The sequence below is a fragment of the Diprion similis genome, chromosome 14 (assembly GCF_021155765.1).
Source record: "Diprion similis isolate iyDipSimi1 chromosome 14, iyDipSimi1.1, whole genome shotgun sequence".
NCBI lineage: Eukaryota > Metazoa > Arthropoda > Insecta > Hymenoptera > Diprionidae > Diprion > Diprion similis.
In genome coordinates, this window is record NC_060118.1 from 10,224,944 (window position 1) to 10,238,112 (window position 13,169).

General features: G+C 38.9%; 1 protein-coding gene across 1 annotated transcript; it reads left to right on the forward strand.

Moving 5' to 3' along the window:
* The first annotated feature begins 3,272 nt into the window (after positions 1-3,272).
* Positions 3,273-12,527, forward strand: LOC124414590. The gene is made up of 3 exons (XM_046895567.1): positions 3,273-3,458; positions 10,290-11,807; positions 12,085-12,527. The coding sequence occupies exons 1-3, from the start codon at positions 3,444-3,446 to the stop codon at positions 12,295-12,297; spliced, it is 1,746 nt and encodes a 581-aa protein (XP_046751523.1). The 5' UTR covers positions 3,273-3,443; the 3' UTR covers positions 12,298-12,527.
* Positions 12,528-13,169: the final 642 nt, after the last annotated feature.

Consider the following 13,169-nt stretch of genomic DNA (forward strand, 5'->3'; position numbering starts at 1 on the left):
GATTAAAATTTATTACAAACCTGTAAACTTGTTTTCTTTTTTCTTTCTTATTATCGAACTAGAAAATTGTTTTTTAATTAGTTTGAATTTGAAGGGTTCTTTTTCTGGGAGTAAATTCTTCGCTATCTTTTATATTGAAAATTTCTTTTAGGTTAAGAAAGTGGCTTTATTGGCGAATAAGGAGACTTGATTATACAAAATAATGCCTTAAATCGGAATAAAATGTTAAGTTTCCATATAAAAAATTATGTTAAATTATTATCTAGCTTTCTCAAGAGAAAGTAATCATAAATTCAAGTTCAGAAAATTATTTCACTTTGAATGACGAGTCGAGAGTAATAAAGCACAACTTGAAACGTTTCGCATTACGAGCTGTGCAATTACTCGAGCAAATGATTTCTGAATAATTTATATTTAATAAAAAGTTTAGGTGGTTTATCTTATCCCTTGTTATTTAAAAATATTAGGGGGCCCACTTTGCCCCCAAAGTTTTTGAGATATCAATGGGGGCCTGTGATACCCCCCCCCCCCCTCCAATAATAAGATGAGTTTGCAGCAGCCGCAATAGTGGACGAAATTTAGCAGCAGCCGAAACGAGATGAAATGAAAGCACAAACGAGAAGCATACAGAGGAAAAAAAGCGCTTTCGAAAAATATTACTTCTCGATATTGGTTTCCGATAACGTTCCTTTGTACCACGCTAATACAATAGTCTCTTTCGCAGAGAGGAGAGGAGAGGAGAGGAGAGGAGGTGTTTGAAGAAAAGGTGGAAGGAATTGTGTCCGCAGCTGCGTCTGTTCCCATAGCCATTATTTTGCGCCTATATACGTATATAAGTGTACTTCACACGACTGCGTTTGTTAATACATCAAAGAGTGACAATCTGCACGGGGTGAAAGGTTCTCACCTGCTTTCTGATAGCGCGCTGGTAAATCGGCAAATCATCCTTGACTATACAGTGTTTAATTTCGAAAGAAGATCGAGGCGTGGTTATTCGGATTACAGGATATCGAGTGAAGTTTCTAGTTTTCAACATTTTCATTTTTTACTGTGGATAATAAATATTGTTTTCGGTTAAAAATAATTGAGAGTCACTTTTGCAGATGTGACCATAAAATTTAAGATCTAGTACGAGTTATTATTATTTTTGTGTTGTATAGGGGGCTTTCGACGCCAAATCGGACGGTTTGACAAATTTCGATTTCTGATTTCCTCAGTTTTAAGATATTTTTAAAAATCAAAAAAATTGTAATTATGTAGGGCCCACGACCAGACTAGTCTCAAAAGTTATCGAAAGAATAGTAGTTGAAAATAAAAAATGTTCGCAAAAAATCAATTCAAAAAAGATACACTCAATTTCAAAAACACGATTCAACACTTCAAACTCAAAATTTTTTATCAAAAACACTGTGAATATTCTTGTAGTATTTTTTCCGTAAAGGCCACCTCCTCAAAAAAAAAACTCAAATTTGGACCATTATTGAAAAAGTAATGAATAAAAAACAAACAAAAAAAAGATCCATTTTTTTTAAATTTGCTATGTAACTGAAAAAATCTCAAAACTTACCAGAAAGGTTCTTTTCAGAGGTACTGAAGAATATCAAAAAATTAAGGAAATCAGAAATGAAAATTTTTCAAACCGTCCGATTTGGCGTGGAACACCCTATATATTATAACTATTGCGACTATTTCATGTCGTTGTGATAATAAATTGACAATTTTGAGACCTTGTTTGAATAAAGAGATTTATCGTCGCGATAATTATTCGGATTACATTCTCTTTTAATTCAAATAATAAGTATATATTTAAAAAATTATTGTAACGATGCCTCTTTTACTACGATTTATTAATTAATTCGGACTGAAATCGAAGGGTTAGCATTTTTCTAGCTCGAATTACTCCGCGTCCCGTGGAGTGTTAATAAACGCTGAGAGGGAAGGGGTGAGGGTGTACACAAGTTCCCGAAAAAGGTTGAAACTCTTGAAGAATGTTAATTAATTCAACTTGTAAATTGTAACGCGCGTTGTAAAGTGGCAGCCGTTTGCCTCTCCGCCAGATTCCACGCGTTCCGCTCCCTATATATTCGAATGTAAAATTGCAAAGTGCTGGAATTAGAATGGACCGAAAAATTAGCGCCGAGTTTCCAGGCCTTGAAGAGAAATGGCAATTAATAGACTCAGAAAGCAGACGGATTTTTTATACAATTAATCATTGCAGCGATAATAGAGATGCGTGTGAGAGGCTTGATATTCAATTTAATACAGAAACAGAGAGATCAGTTATACCTGTTTCTGAAGATGAAAAAAAAAAAAAATTGAACAAAATCTTTCTGATCGAATTTCGAATTTTAAACTTGGGTTGAGTTTTAGATAATCAAAAAAATAAACAGGTTTGAAACGGTTTCAACAGATGACTCTGGAACGAAAGGTGCTGGAAAGTCTTGTCACATTTGAAAATACTTTTCATCGTTTGAGACATATTTTCAGTCTTGTTTCAATCCTCCAGCACACATTTAAATAAAGCGTATAAAATGCATAAAAGTATATTCGCGATCTGAGATTTGAGATATCAGAATGCAATAATTGCTGAAGGATTTAAATCTGATCAAGTCAAATTTATTCGAGGTATTATTTTATTCCTGACGATTGAGAAGTGGTTAGATTTCAAAAAGAATGTACCTAGATTTTTTAATTTCAGCTAAAAAACTAGTTTCCGTTTTACATTCAGGACATGAATATTTTTCTGACATAATAATAAATGAAAATAGTCAAGAAAAATACGCAGGGTAATCAGGAGTGGAAATTTATCTCGATGCAGGGCGTAAAGACAACGAGAAGGGTTGGAAGAAAGATGGAGAAAGAGGGAGGAAAAGGGCGTCCAGACCGCGCCCCGTATCTCAAAAGTCAGCAGCCTTATAAGCATACTGGCATCCATTACCGTTTATTACAATTGCAAATAGCGTAAGTAACGCGGTCATAAATATTAAAATGCAAAGACTCTCGGCTTGGCGAGTCGTTCGCTTCGTTCTTCTGCGGTTTATCCGAAGGTCCTCAACCTCGGAGTGAGTCCGGCTGCAATAATTCGTCTGTGGAAAGAGAAATCTTTCTCTCCTCTCGCCGTGACCTTACAGTAGCCTTGCAGAATCTTCTTTCACCAGTTAGCCAATCGGCGTCGTTCCTCGCAGTCACGTGACGTGAAAGCGGGAGACTTTCGGCCAGTGGGAAGTCGTTCATTGTTTGAATTGGCTCTTCGAAAGCCCACCAAGAGACCGGGATGAAAGTAAAAACGTCGGGATGCTGCTGCCGCGAATCTCTTTCGACTCGGGGACAGTTTCGCCTTCAGTTCATTCCAAAGCATTCGGTTAAGCGGAGAAGATCCACGGAGATCAGCCGTTGATTTGACTCAGTTTGTGCCACGTTCCTGGGATTTTCATTCGTGCATCATGTTGATCTTCAAGGTGAGCTTTTCATCAATTTTATTCTCGGGATAAACGAAATTTTCTCTTTTTATCTTTTCTTTTATCTCAATTTAAGACATTGCAGATTATTTAAGCGGTGCTAACTATACAGACATTAGCAATCGACGTGAACCGAGAACGATTGCAAGTTTTTAACAACGCTGTAATTGTTATTACCTACACATAATTGTCAAAGACGTTGCAGAGAGTTGAAAAAGAAATTGTGCAAGCGTATGATCAAGGTTGCAAAAAGATTAGGATGATTGGCCTGCTTTTGCGACAGTAGTAACAATCGAATTGGCAAATCATACGAGGTATTAAAAAGGCGATAAAAGTTGCAAAGAATCGGTGTACCCACGCTAATTGACAATCAAAATTGTTAACCAACGAGCTTGACATTTTAAGATTTGACTTTTAGCTAACGCAAGAACTTTGAACTGGCGCAATTATTCTCCTCGTGCGCATCGTGCAATTGCAATTATCAATTACGAGAAGAACAATTCAAGGTTTTTAATCGAGCAGCTTTATAACCCAAGTTTCTCCACTTTTTTCTTCAACGAGCTAAATCTACTCCCGAGCAATTAAATACTCCGTTCATAATCACCGAACTTCACCGACGACGCGATGCTTCGAGATCCGAAATAATGAAATTCCTTCTCAGGACGATTTCCTTCAAGGACCAACAGCTTCCCGGGATACGAAATGAATATGCTGACCCCGTTGTCATGGTTGAAGTCGCGGTTTCGCGGGCCGCTTTTCCCGCATCCTGGCACAAATTGGATCGTTGTTTCCCCCCCCCCCCCCCCCCCTAAACCTCTCGCGGTTTCATCCCCTAAACTGGAGCGAAATTTCACTCGTGAAAACCAGAGCTGGTCCAGAAATTTCCGAATTTTCCAATCCGAAAAATGATGAAGAGAAATTTGAAAAGTTCTATTTAAGTGCCTGACTTCGAATTTTTTAATTTTTGAAGTCAAGCTTTTACGAAACAGCAATGTTCCGAAATTACAAATTTCGATAGAGTAAAATTCGGAAAATTGAAATATACTCACACAGCGTAGTTTTGCTCAACAAGTGGGCGTGAAAAATAAGAAAATACGAAAAAATATCGATAATCCAAAACAAAGAAAGATTAAAGGGGTGAAAATTCATTTTTATCTTTTGGGAATTTTACAATTTGGGAACTTTGAGCGTCGGGTTTCGGACCATTAAGAAATTTAATGTTTCTTCAAAGTTTGACTTCGTTACTTTGAGTTTCGCCGGTGAAAAAAAATCGAAATTTGGCGCTTTCGGATATTCTCAAATTTGGAATTTTAACCCCCAATAGGACATCTCTATTCTTTTGAAATTTAATTTCTCGCCATCTTTTTACTGCTCGTCGAATTTTCACTTCAGTCAGGGAGAAAAAAAGCCAATTTCCGAACCTTTCCAGGCTCCATTAATTTTTCAACCAGCGTCGCGACGCTCTTTGTACAAACGGAATTATAACACTATTCGTATCAGGTATTCCGACGCGGTTCGCGCACTGTCGGAATATTCGAGTAACTCGATCCATTCGAAATTGCGCCTCCTGTTTGCTCCTGCGTGGGGAAAAGCAATGAGAATCCATCCTACACGCGATTCGTTATTCCCGGCAGAGTCTCGACGTCGATCAAAATTTTTGGAATTACGTCTTTGAATGAAATTAGTGTCAAAAAATTTGAATCTACGTTAAAAAATACCCATAATTAAAAATATCAAATTTCACTTTCCATCTTTCAATTTTGAGTTTTCAATTCTGAATGCACCTATTTTTTCATAAAATGAATTCGGATACACGCGTGAATTCTCTTCGTTTCAGAAGTTCGATCGAACTACGTTACGTAAAACGATAATATATTCCGGACTGACGGGTGTTGTTCGAAACTGTAATTCCGTTTCTGGTTTCCATTTCATGCGTCATTTTTTTTCCTACTAAACTTGATTTCCTCACTCTCTCTCTCTCCCTCTCTCTCTCTCTCTGTCTTTCGCCAAACTCGATTCTTTCGTTTATTTATTTTTTTACTTATTCTTACCATTTTTTTCTTTCTTGTTTCTCTTTTTTCTTCAAGGCATCAAACAAACTTTCTTTCGCATAAACGCTGATGTATCAGCCTTGTGTCAGCGTCCGTCGAGATAGGACGATGATATAGCAGATTATTATTCCGGATCTTCAATCTTCTCGATGCAAAGGAAAATGAAAGAGAATAACAACGAGGAAAAAATAAGTTAACCTCGATATCGGAAGACGCGGTAAAGATTCTGCCTTTCGTTTATTCTTATCAAACTTTCAGTAAATCTCTGCCAGATATTTCGTCCTCGTGATTTGAATAATGATTTTTCAAACGATTTTGGAACACTTATTTGTACGCTCGTTGTAACGAGCGATTGCAATAATTTTAAATGATTTCAAACGATTTCAAGCGATTTTAGAGTGACTGTGACTACTTTCCAAAGTGAATTCTAATTTCAACGAGTGAATACACCTTCTATTTCACACGATTTCAACGAATCTCATGCGATTCCATGGGATTTTACGTGATTGCAAACGATTTTACACGCTTACACGTCATTTCAAGTCATCAATTCCAATCCATTTCAAGCGATTTCAAATAACTGCTTTCCAAATCGGCTTGTGGGTTCAAGAAGTGAAAACTCCCTCGATATCAAGTGAAAACAAGTAGGAAGACGAGAAGAAAAGTAGCTGCGGTTCGTTTTCAATTTCTAACGAATAAACAAACAGTCAGACTTTTTTCAAATATAGCGTTATGAAATTTCTTTTATCAACACAAAGAAACTATTAAAGCCAATATGGTTGGCATATCTGAAATGACAATATCTGATTTGTTCAATTTTCAATCGTTTCAATTCCACCTCATTGGAACTTATTGGCGGGCAATACAACTAGCTCATTTTTGTTTTTCTCTTCTCTCCTATTATTTAACTATAATCGTATTCATTCTGACGGCATTAAATTTTGGCTAGCTTTACTTCGAATTTTTACAGTTTGACTTCTCTGTAGGTCGAATTTCTACCTTATTGAATAGATTTCACGTCTTTGAAAATTCGTTATTAAGCTAAACCCATGATTATTACTTTCACCCGAATGTTTTAAGTCAGATATTACGCAAGTGATTTGCAATCATATCAGCATGCTTTATTGATGCATAGATCATTATATTATCTTACAGGCCAGAATCGTTCGGGTTAGTTGTATTTTCAAAGAACTGACGTAATTCATACAACATTTGTGGTTTTGTTGTAACCGACTTGTCGATATTGGAGTTGCTGTACAAAGTAACGAACAAAATAATTAATATGCCGTTAATAATTTGAATCAATCGTAGATAAATCCAGCAATTCTTACGTCGATTACTGACTTCTAGTATTCTATGCTTACCCTAGCTCGAAACGCCAGCGAATCCAAATCTGTAATATAAATGAATTTGCGAATGTACAAGATTACGAAAGGCAAAATATTGAATTGCGAAAATAACTAAGAGTCAAAAACTCGACTTTCCAAACGCTAGACTCGTGCGGTTTTTGAAAATTTAAGGATCCGAATTCATCAATAATATCTGACCCAAGACTTAAAACGTCAAAATCCCAAAACCAACTGACAAGGAACATCAGTTTAGTGTCCCCCTCTGATTTCGTTGAAACTCATGTATTTTATAGAACGTTGAAAGCTAAGAGACACGTGTTTTTTTTTTTTTTTATATATCTACGGAAAAACGGTTTAGAGGGATGAAAACGACCCCCAAAGATAAGCACCCAACGAGGTGATTTCTTGATCCGCTTGATGAATTTGAATGAAACTGACGCTAAAGTTTTGCTATTTATTACAAAAACATTTCAGTTTTGGTTTCATTTAAATACATGAAGCGCGTCAAGAAATCACCCCGTTAAGTGCCCATGAAACCATGGAATACAATTTTTTTATAATTTCTTACTTGTTTTTTTTTTTTTTTTTTTTTTTTTTTGTCTTTTCTTTCACTGTACAAGAAAAATATGAAAGTGGATAGATTATTTGTAAAAAGTTTACTGTAAAAATTTCCGAAAAAATTTTAATTAGATATGGAGATCGGGCAGCAGGATATCCGTAGCTGAACAAATCTACTTGACCAGCACATAGCAAAGTGTAATTAAAGTCGAAGGTGTGTACGTGCGTGTAAAATTATAAGATCAGCCGAAGGACCTTCAATTGAAATCCTGCGACTCGAAAATACAGAAAGAGAGAAAATGGAGTGCACGGCACAGCGATAATTGAGCGTTATTGTAGACGTATAACGTAACCACTCTAGATAATAACTATAGTACATAAAACAATAGCTTATCAGTATCTCCGAGTTGCCAAAGTAATTAGATTACTTTCAAGAGAGACGGCGTAAATATAATCAGTCATGAATTAGGTGTAATGAAGTTTTGTCGCGTATTAAGTTGCGTCGTTTTTACGTTACCTACACAACTTTGCGATTACGGGGATGAAAATACGCGCTGTTTCCTTTTCCGCCCTCGTCCCCTCCTAGGCGAGTCGAATTAGACCAAAACAGGGGTTGACACAAAAAAAAATTTAAGTAGCGATTTTCCTTCGGAGTTCGTTGAGGGGGGGGGGGGGCAATTGGGAGTTTACATTTTGGTTTTCGGGATTCGCACCCCATTGCTTCAACCGCCATCTTAAATTTACTGAATAATTCATTTATTTTCAATGTCACACGAAAAATGGCAATTACCAAATTTGTTTGGAATTAAATTTCCTATAATTTTGGTTCTTATTGATTTTTCCCTAGGATCGATATTTTTTTATTAAGATCTGAAAGGAAGGGATAATTTTTTTTTCTTCCCAAATGAATTTTTTTTATTCCAAACCACTTCGGTAATAACCATTTTTAATGTAAAATGAAAATAAACGTGACGATGCTATAATACAATTACACCCCCTCTTTTCAGACCTCAATTAAAAAAAAAATCAACCCTAGGGAAAAATTGTAGAAAATTTTATTCCAAACAAATTTGGTAATTGTCATTTTCCGTGTGAAATTCAAAATAAACGAGTTGTTCAGTAAGTTTAAAATGGCGGCTGAAGCAATGGGGTGCGAATCCCGAAAACCAAAATGCAGGCCACCAGTAACCTCCTTACCCCCTCCCCCCAAATAATTTCCGAAGGAAAATCGTTACTGACAATTTTTTTTCCATGTCAAATCCTAATTCGACTGAGCTATTCCACCCTCTACCTGTTTTTTAAAAAGCCGAACGGTGGTGGACTCGAGATACCGAGTGAATAATTAGCCCCTTTGATATCGAGCTTAAGTCTCGCCCCACGTTCAGCAAATTTTTAAAGGGTGCAGGGAATTCATCACGTCGCGTTACACGCTAGCTGGTTGAAAAATTCCACCCTCGCTTATTTCATCCCCGATCCTTGTGTAACTGTCTAGCCCCGTTATTCCTTAAGGAGTTATTAGCTCGCTTAATCACTTCCCGCCATAATTTCTCTCGTTATTATTATTATTATTATTTTTTTTTCTTTTTTTTATTACTCTTTTTTCTTCATTCGTTTTCAATTCTTCTTCAATAACCCTTTTAGTTCACCTCTTCCATCCACTTCAAGGATTGAAGCGGTTATCGAGGGCCGGAAGTTCGTGGCGCGCCGCTTGGTTTATAATTAAGAATGAAAATGGCGAAGAATGACCGCGTCGTCCGCTGGTAACGAGAATTCTGCTCTCAAGAACGGTCGCGTCGCCGTGATTCTGGCTGATTGAGCTAATTATTAAGCTTGCGGATTATGTAGGCTAGACTGCTTCGCGTCCTAGACTCAAAACTAGTCCCTACAATAGTCGAGTAACGTTATGATATTCAATTTTTATACTTATATGGTCAGTTTTTTAAAACCCTGTGATAAACTCTGGCGTCAAAAATTCATTTACAACAATTTTCAGTTAGTTAATTTGTGAGTTAAATCAACCAGCTTATCGATTAAACAGGGATAAAAAATGGTTTAATTGAGAATGAAAAAAAAATTGAAGAATTATGTGAATTTTCTAACTGTAATATAATCAACAGGCGACTTTAACTTTCTTTATTTTTATAAGAATGAGAGGGTTTTGATTTCTTCTTTTTTTCACGCTGTGGGGAGATTTTTTAATCATAAAATTTAACTGGATTAAAGCTCCGGTGTAATTTTTTTCAACCTCGGTTCCATAACTTTCTTGTATCATTAATTTTCTTATACTAGACTGTAAGCAACCGACACAACGTTGATCCGTTGCTCGACTTCACTAAAGCTAACAATTAATAATTTATTAGACACCGGGTATATTTAAGCGTATTTATTGAATTCCGAAAGTTTACGTAAGTATCATAAATATTATACTAGTAAACCACAACAGAGGTAAACAAGCTAGGCACCAATTTGTAGGATTGTAGTAACAAAGAAATGAAAATAGAATAGAAAGTCACGTACTATTATAATACATATATTTTATATATATATATATATATTGGTAATTCATTTTTGCAAATTAAACATGCGAAAAAAGAAAAGAATAACGACGTTAAAAAAACACCCTCAATACATTAAACAAAATGATTCACAGCTTGAAAGAAGAAGAAGGGTTGAAAAATGTTCATCAGTCGAGAGAGCCACTCAAAAGCATATTTTCTTTCTTTCTCTTTTTTTTCCAAATTGCTTTTTTCCCCAAATTTTGTAAAAAGCGAGTAAGAATCATGCGGCCGCGTAATTTGTGTTCCGGAGCTTCCGCAGCGTCCGCTTCTCTCCCTCGTTCTGCAATCAATTAAGGATAACGATTGTTGTTGCAGGTAATGCTGTGTTTCCTGGCATTGTTCAGGAGCGAAGACTGCGTCGACGGTTTGCCCAGCACAGCCAGGAACCCTCCTCAGCATCAGAGAACCGCCTCTAATCAGTCAGTCGCTAACGAACCAGGAATCGAGCCGACGAGGCGGCTGGACGATTACGAGAACTGCAGTCACAAAGAAGCCGCCGCGGAGGTTAGGGAGGACCATTTCGAGCTGGGTGGTTCACCGAGTCACGAGTTCCTGCGCATGGTTCCTGTGAGCCCAGGAAGCCACCACCGCAACTCCAGCAGCCCGGAAGTCGAACCGAAGAAAATATTCTCCAGCGTCTACTCGAAGGACGACCTGGACGAAAGAGTCTCCAGGGAGAAAACCGAGTTCAAAACTGATCTCTCCGCCTACCTGACCGACGTAATTGGGTCCCTGGTCAATGCCCGAGGGATGAAGCTGGAACCAAAGGTGAAACCGGAAGAACGAGAGGTGAAGAAAGTCTCCCGGAAGCGGGAACTCAGACCGATTGATATGTACGTGAAGGGAAAAGACCTTGACGTACTTGCGGACCGGATGGACGTCGACTTGGAGCCTGAAAACCGGCAACGAAAGAGCGTCGAGGTTCTTGTGACCACGAGACACCAGCAGTCGACAAACATGCCACCAGCGACGAGGTCGCGGAGCGTTGTTTACAACAAGCGGAGCTCCAGGGGGGAGGGAAATAAAGGGGTGAGAAAAACTGGAAGGCGAGTTGCGGAACGCAGGGAATATTCGGCGGACCCGGTGAGGTTCGCGATGCTGAATCCTGTCCAGATACACGCGGCTGCAGCCTATGGAAGACGGCCGCAATCGGTGCAATTTGACTTGTCGCGAGCTCTGAGTGATTTGGAACCGTTTCAGTTGTCAGCTCTGAGAGGAATCTTCGACAAGGTGCCTCCACCTTCGCCAAACTTCAAACCAATTGCCCCAAAACAGGTCGCTTATGCACCACCCAGGATCATCTACGAGACGAAGATCCTTCCGACGCCGTTTGGGTCCGTTGACGAAGAGCGGAAGACCGTTGAGGCGCTCAACGCGTTGTTGGGTCAGAATCCAAAACAGCAGCTCGAGGGCCTGAACCTTATCCTGAACAAGGATCGTCCTGTGAACGAGCCGCAGGAGGACCTTGAGAACGCCCTGGCCTTGAACCAGGCTTTTGTAACACCGATTCCGTCTGTTGATGTGAATTCTGGACTTGCTGAGAGTGGATTGGGGTTCCAAAATGGTGGGTTGGACTTCGGGGAAACCGGTGAGCCGATATTTGATCTTGGAACTCAGCAAAGCCCCGGAACTCCTGGGCCTGAATTCACGACACCAAGATCCGCGTTAAATGAGGGTGGTTTTAAGAATATTCCTGTCGTTGAAGAGCATCGGGAATCGCTGACGGTTTTTCCGACGGAACGCCAACGCCCGGAAGAACATAGAAGTGGGATCCTTAGGGAGGAGTACGAGGTTCGACAGCCGGAACAGAGTGGAGAGGATAACGATCGCGGGGTGAGAAAGTACTTGGTGTTTAAAATGTTGTCAGAACCTTCAGAATCACCGTTAGTACCAGTCGTAGCCATATTTGTTACTTGCCAATAAATTCAGTGAACCAAGTAAGACGACTCGCTTCAAAAACATTTGGATTTTAGTCATGAATGTTGGTGTCTTTAATTGAAGATATTGGAAGTTGAATAAGAAGCTACAGAATCTTGTAAAGATGGCTACTAATTGCACATTTAACCCATTTCCTTATCGAATAATCCTGATTTGGGGCTTTTCTTTTCAGGTCGACTATGCGGCCAAGTACGACTTCGGATACCACGTGAAGGACTACAAAAGTGGTAACAACTTCGGTCACGAAGAAGCTCGAGATGGCCTCGTTACGAACGGACGTTACTACGTCCTCTTACCCGATGGAAGGGTGCAGAACGTGAAGTACCGCGTAGACGAGAACGGCTATCACGCCAAGGTGTCCTACGAGCTGACTCGTTCCACATAAGGATCGTCCACGACGATGCAGTTGTCCTGAGTAACGATCTTCCTGAAGTAGAGACGAGCCAAGGATCAGAGCTGAGGTGCGATGGTTGCCAGCTTTGATCCTTAGCTCCGTAATTTCAGAGGGTCAAAGTTTTAAGGATAGAAGATAAACGAGCCGAAGCTTTCTTCACTCGACAGCCATGATCGACCAAATGAACGATGAATCAAACATAAGGAGGATATCTCAGGTCGATTTCTCCAAGTTCATTTGTTTTGTGATACGTTATGTTAAGGGGATGAAGCCACTGTATAAAGTAAGGCACGTGAAAGGGTGATTTAGCAGTTTCTAATTAATTTTTTCATTTCTCATTATGATAAAACTTTTCCAGTTTAATCTCGTGGTTGTAACTGCCAAATCGTCCTTTGACATGCTCTACTTTTGATAGTGATTTCACCCCCTTGTAGCGTTTAACGAAAGACAAAAAAAAAGAAATGCGTCGTTTAATTTTTAGTCCAGTATAACATATTGCAAAGAAAATCAAATCCTTGTGAGATTATGAAAAATCTCGTGAGGTGAAGAGGGCAAAACATGTCTGCTCACAGTTGGCGAGGATCTGGAGATCCCCTGGAGGAGAGTGTGAAAGGACGACAAAGTTTGCACCCTGCAATTACGTTGTGATAGTTAGGTAGAAAAGGAGGGGGGGAGGGGGGGGAGGGGAACTCTTGGCACAGTTACACAAAGTTGATACCTGGATACATCACGAGGCACGACGAGGCAGTGCAACGAAGTGCAAAAAGTACTCAACAGCTAGCCGAGTACAACACACGTATATGCAATAATTAAAGTTCAACTTTGTTCGTTACTTATTATTATTAGTTAAGTAGGTTTCCCTA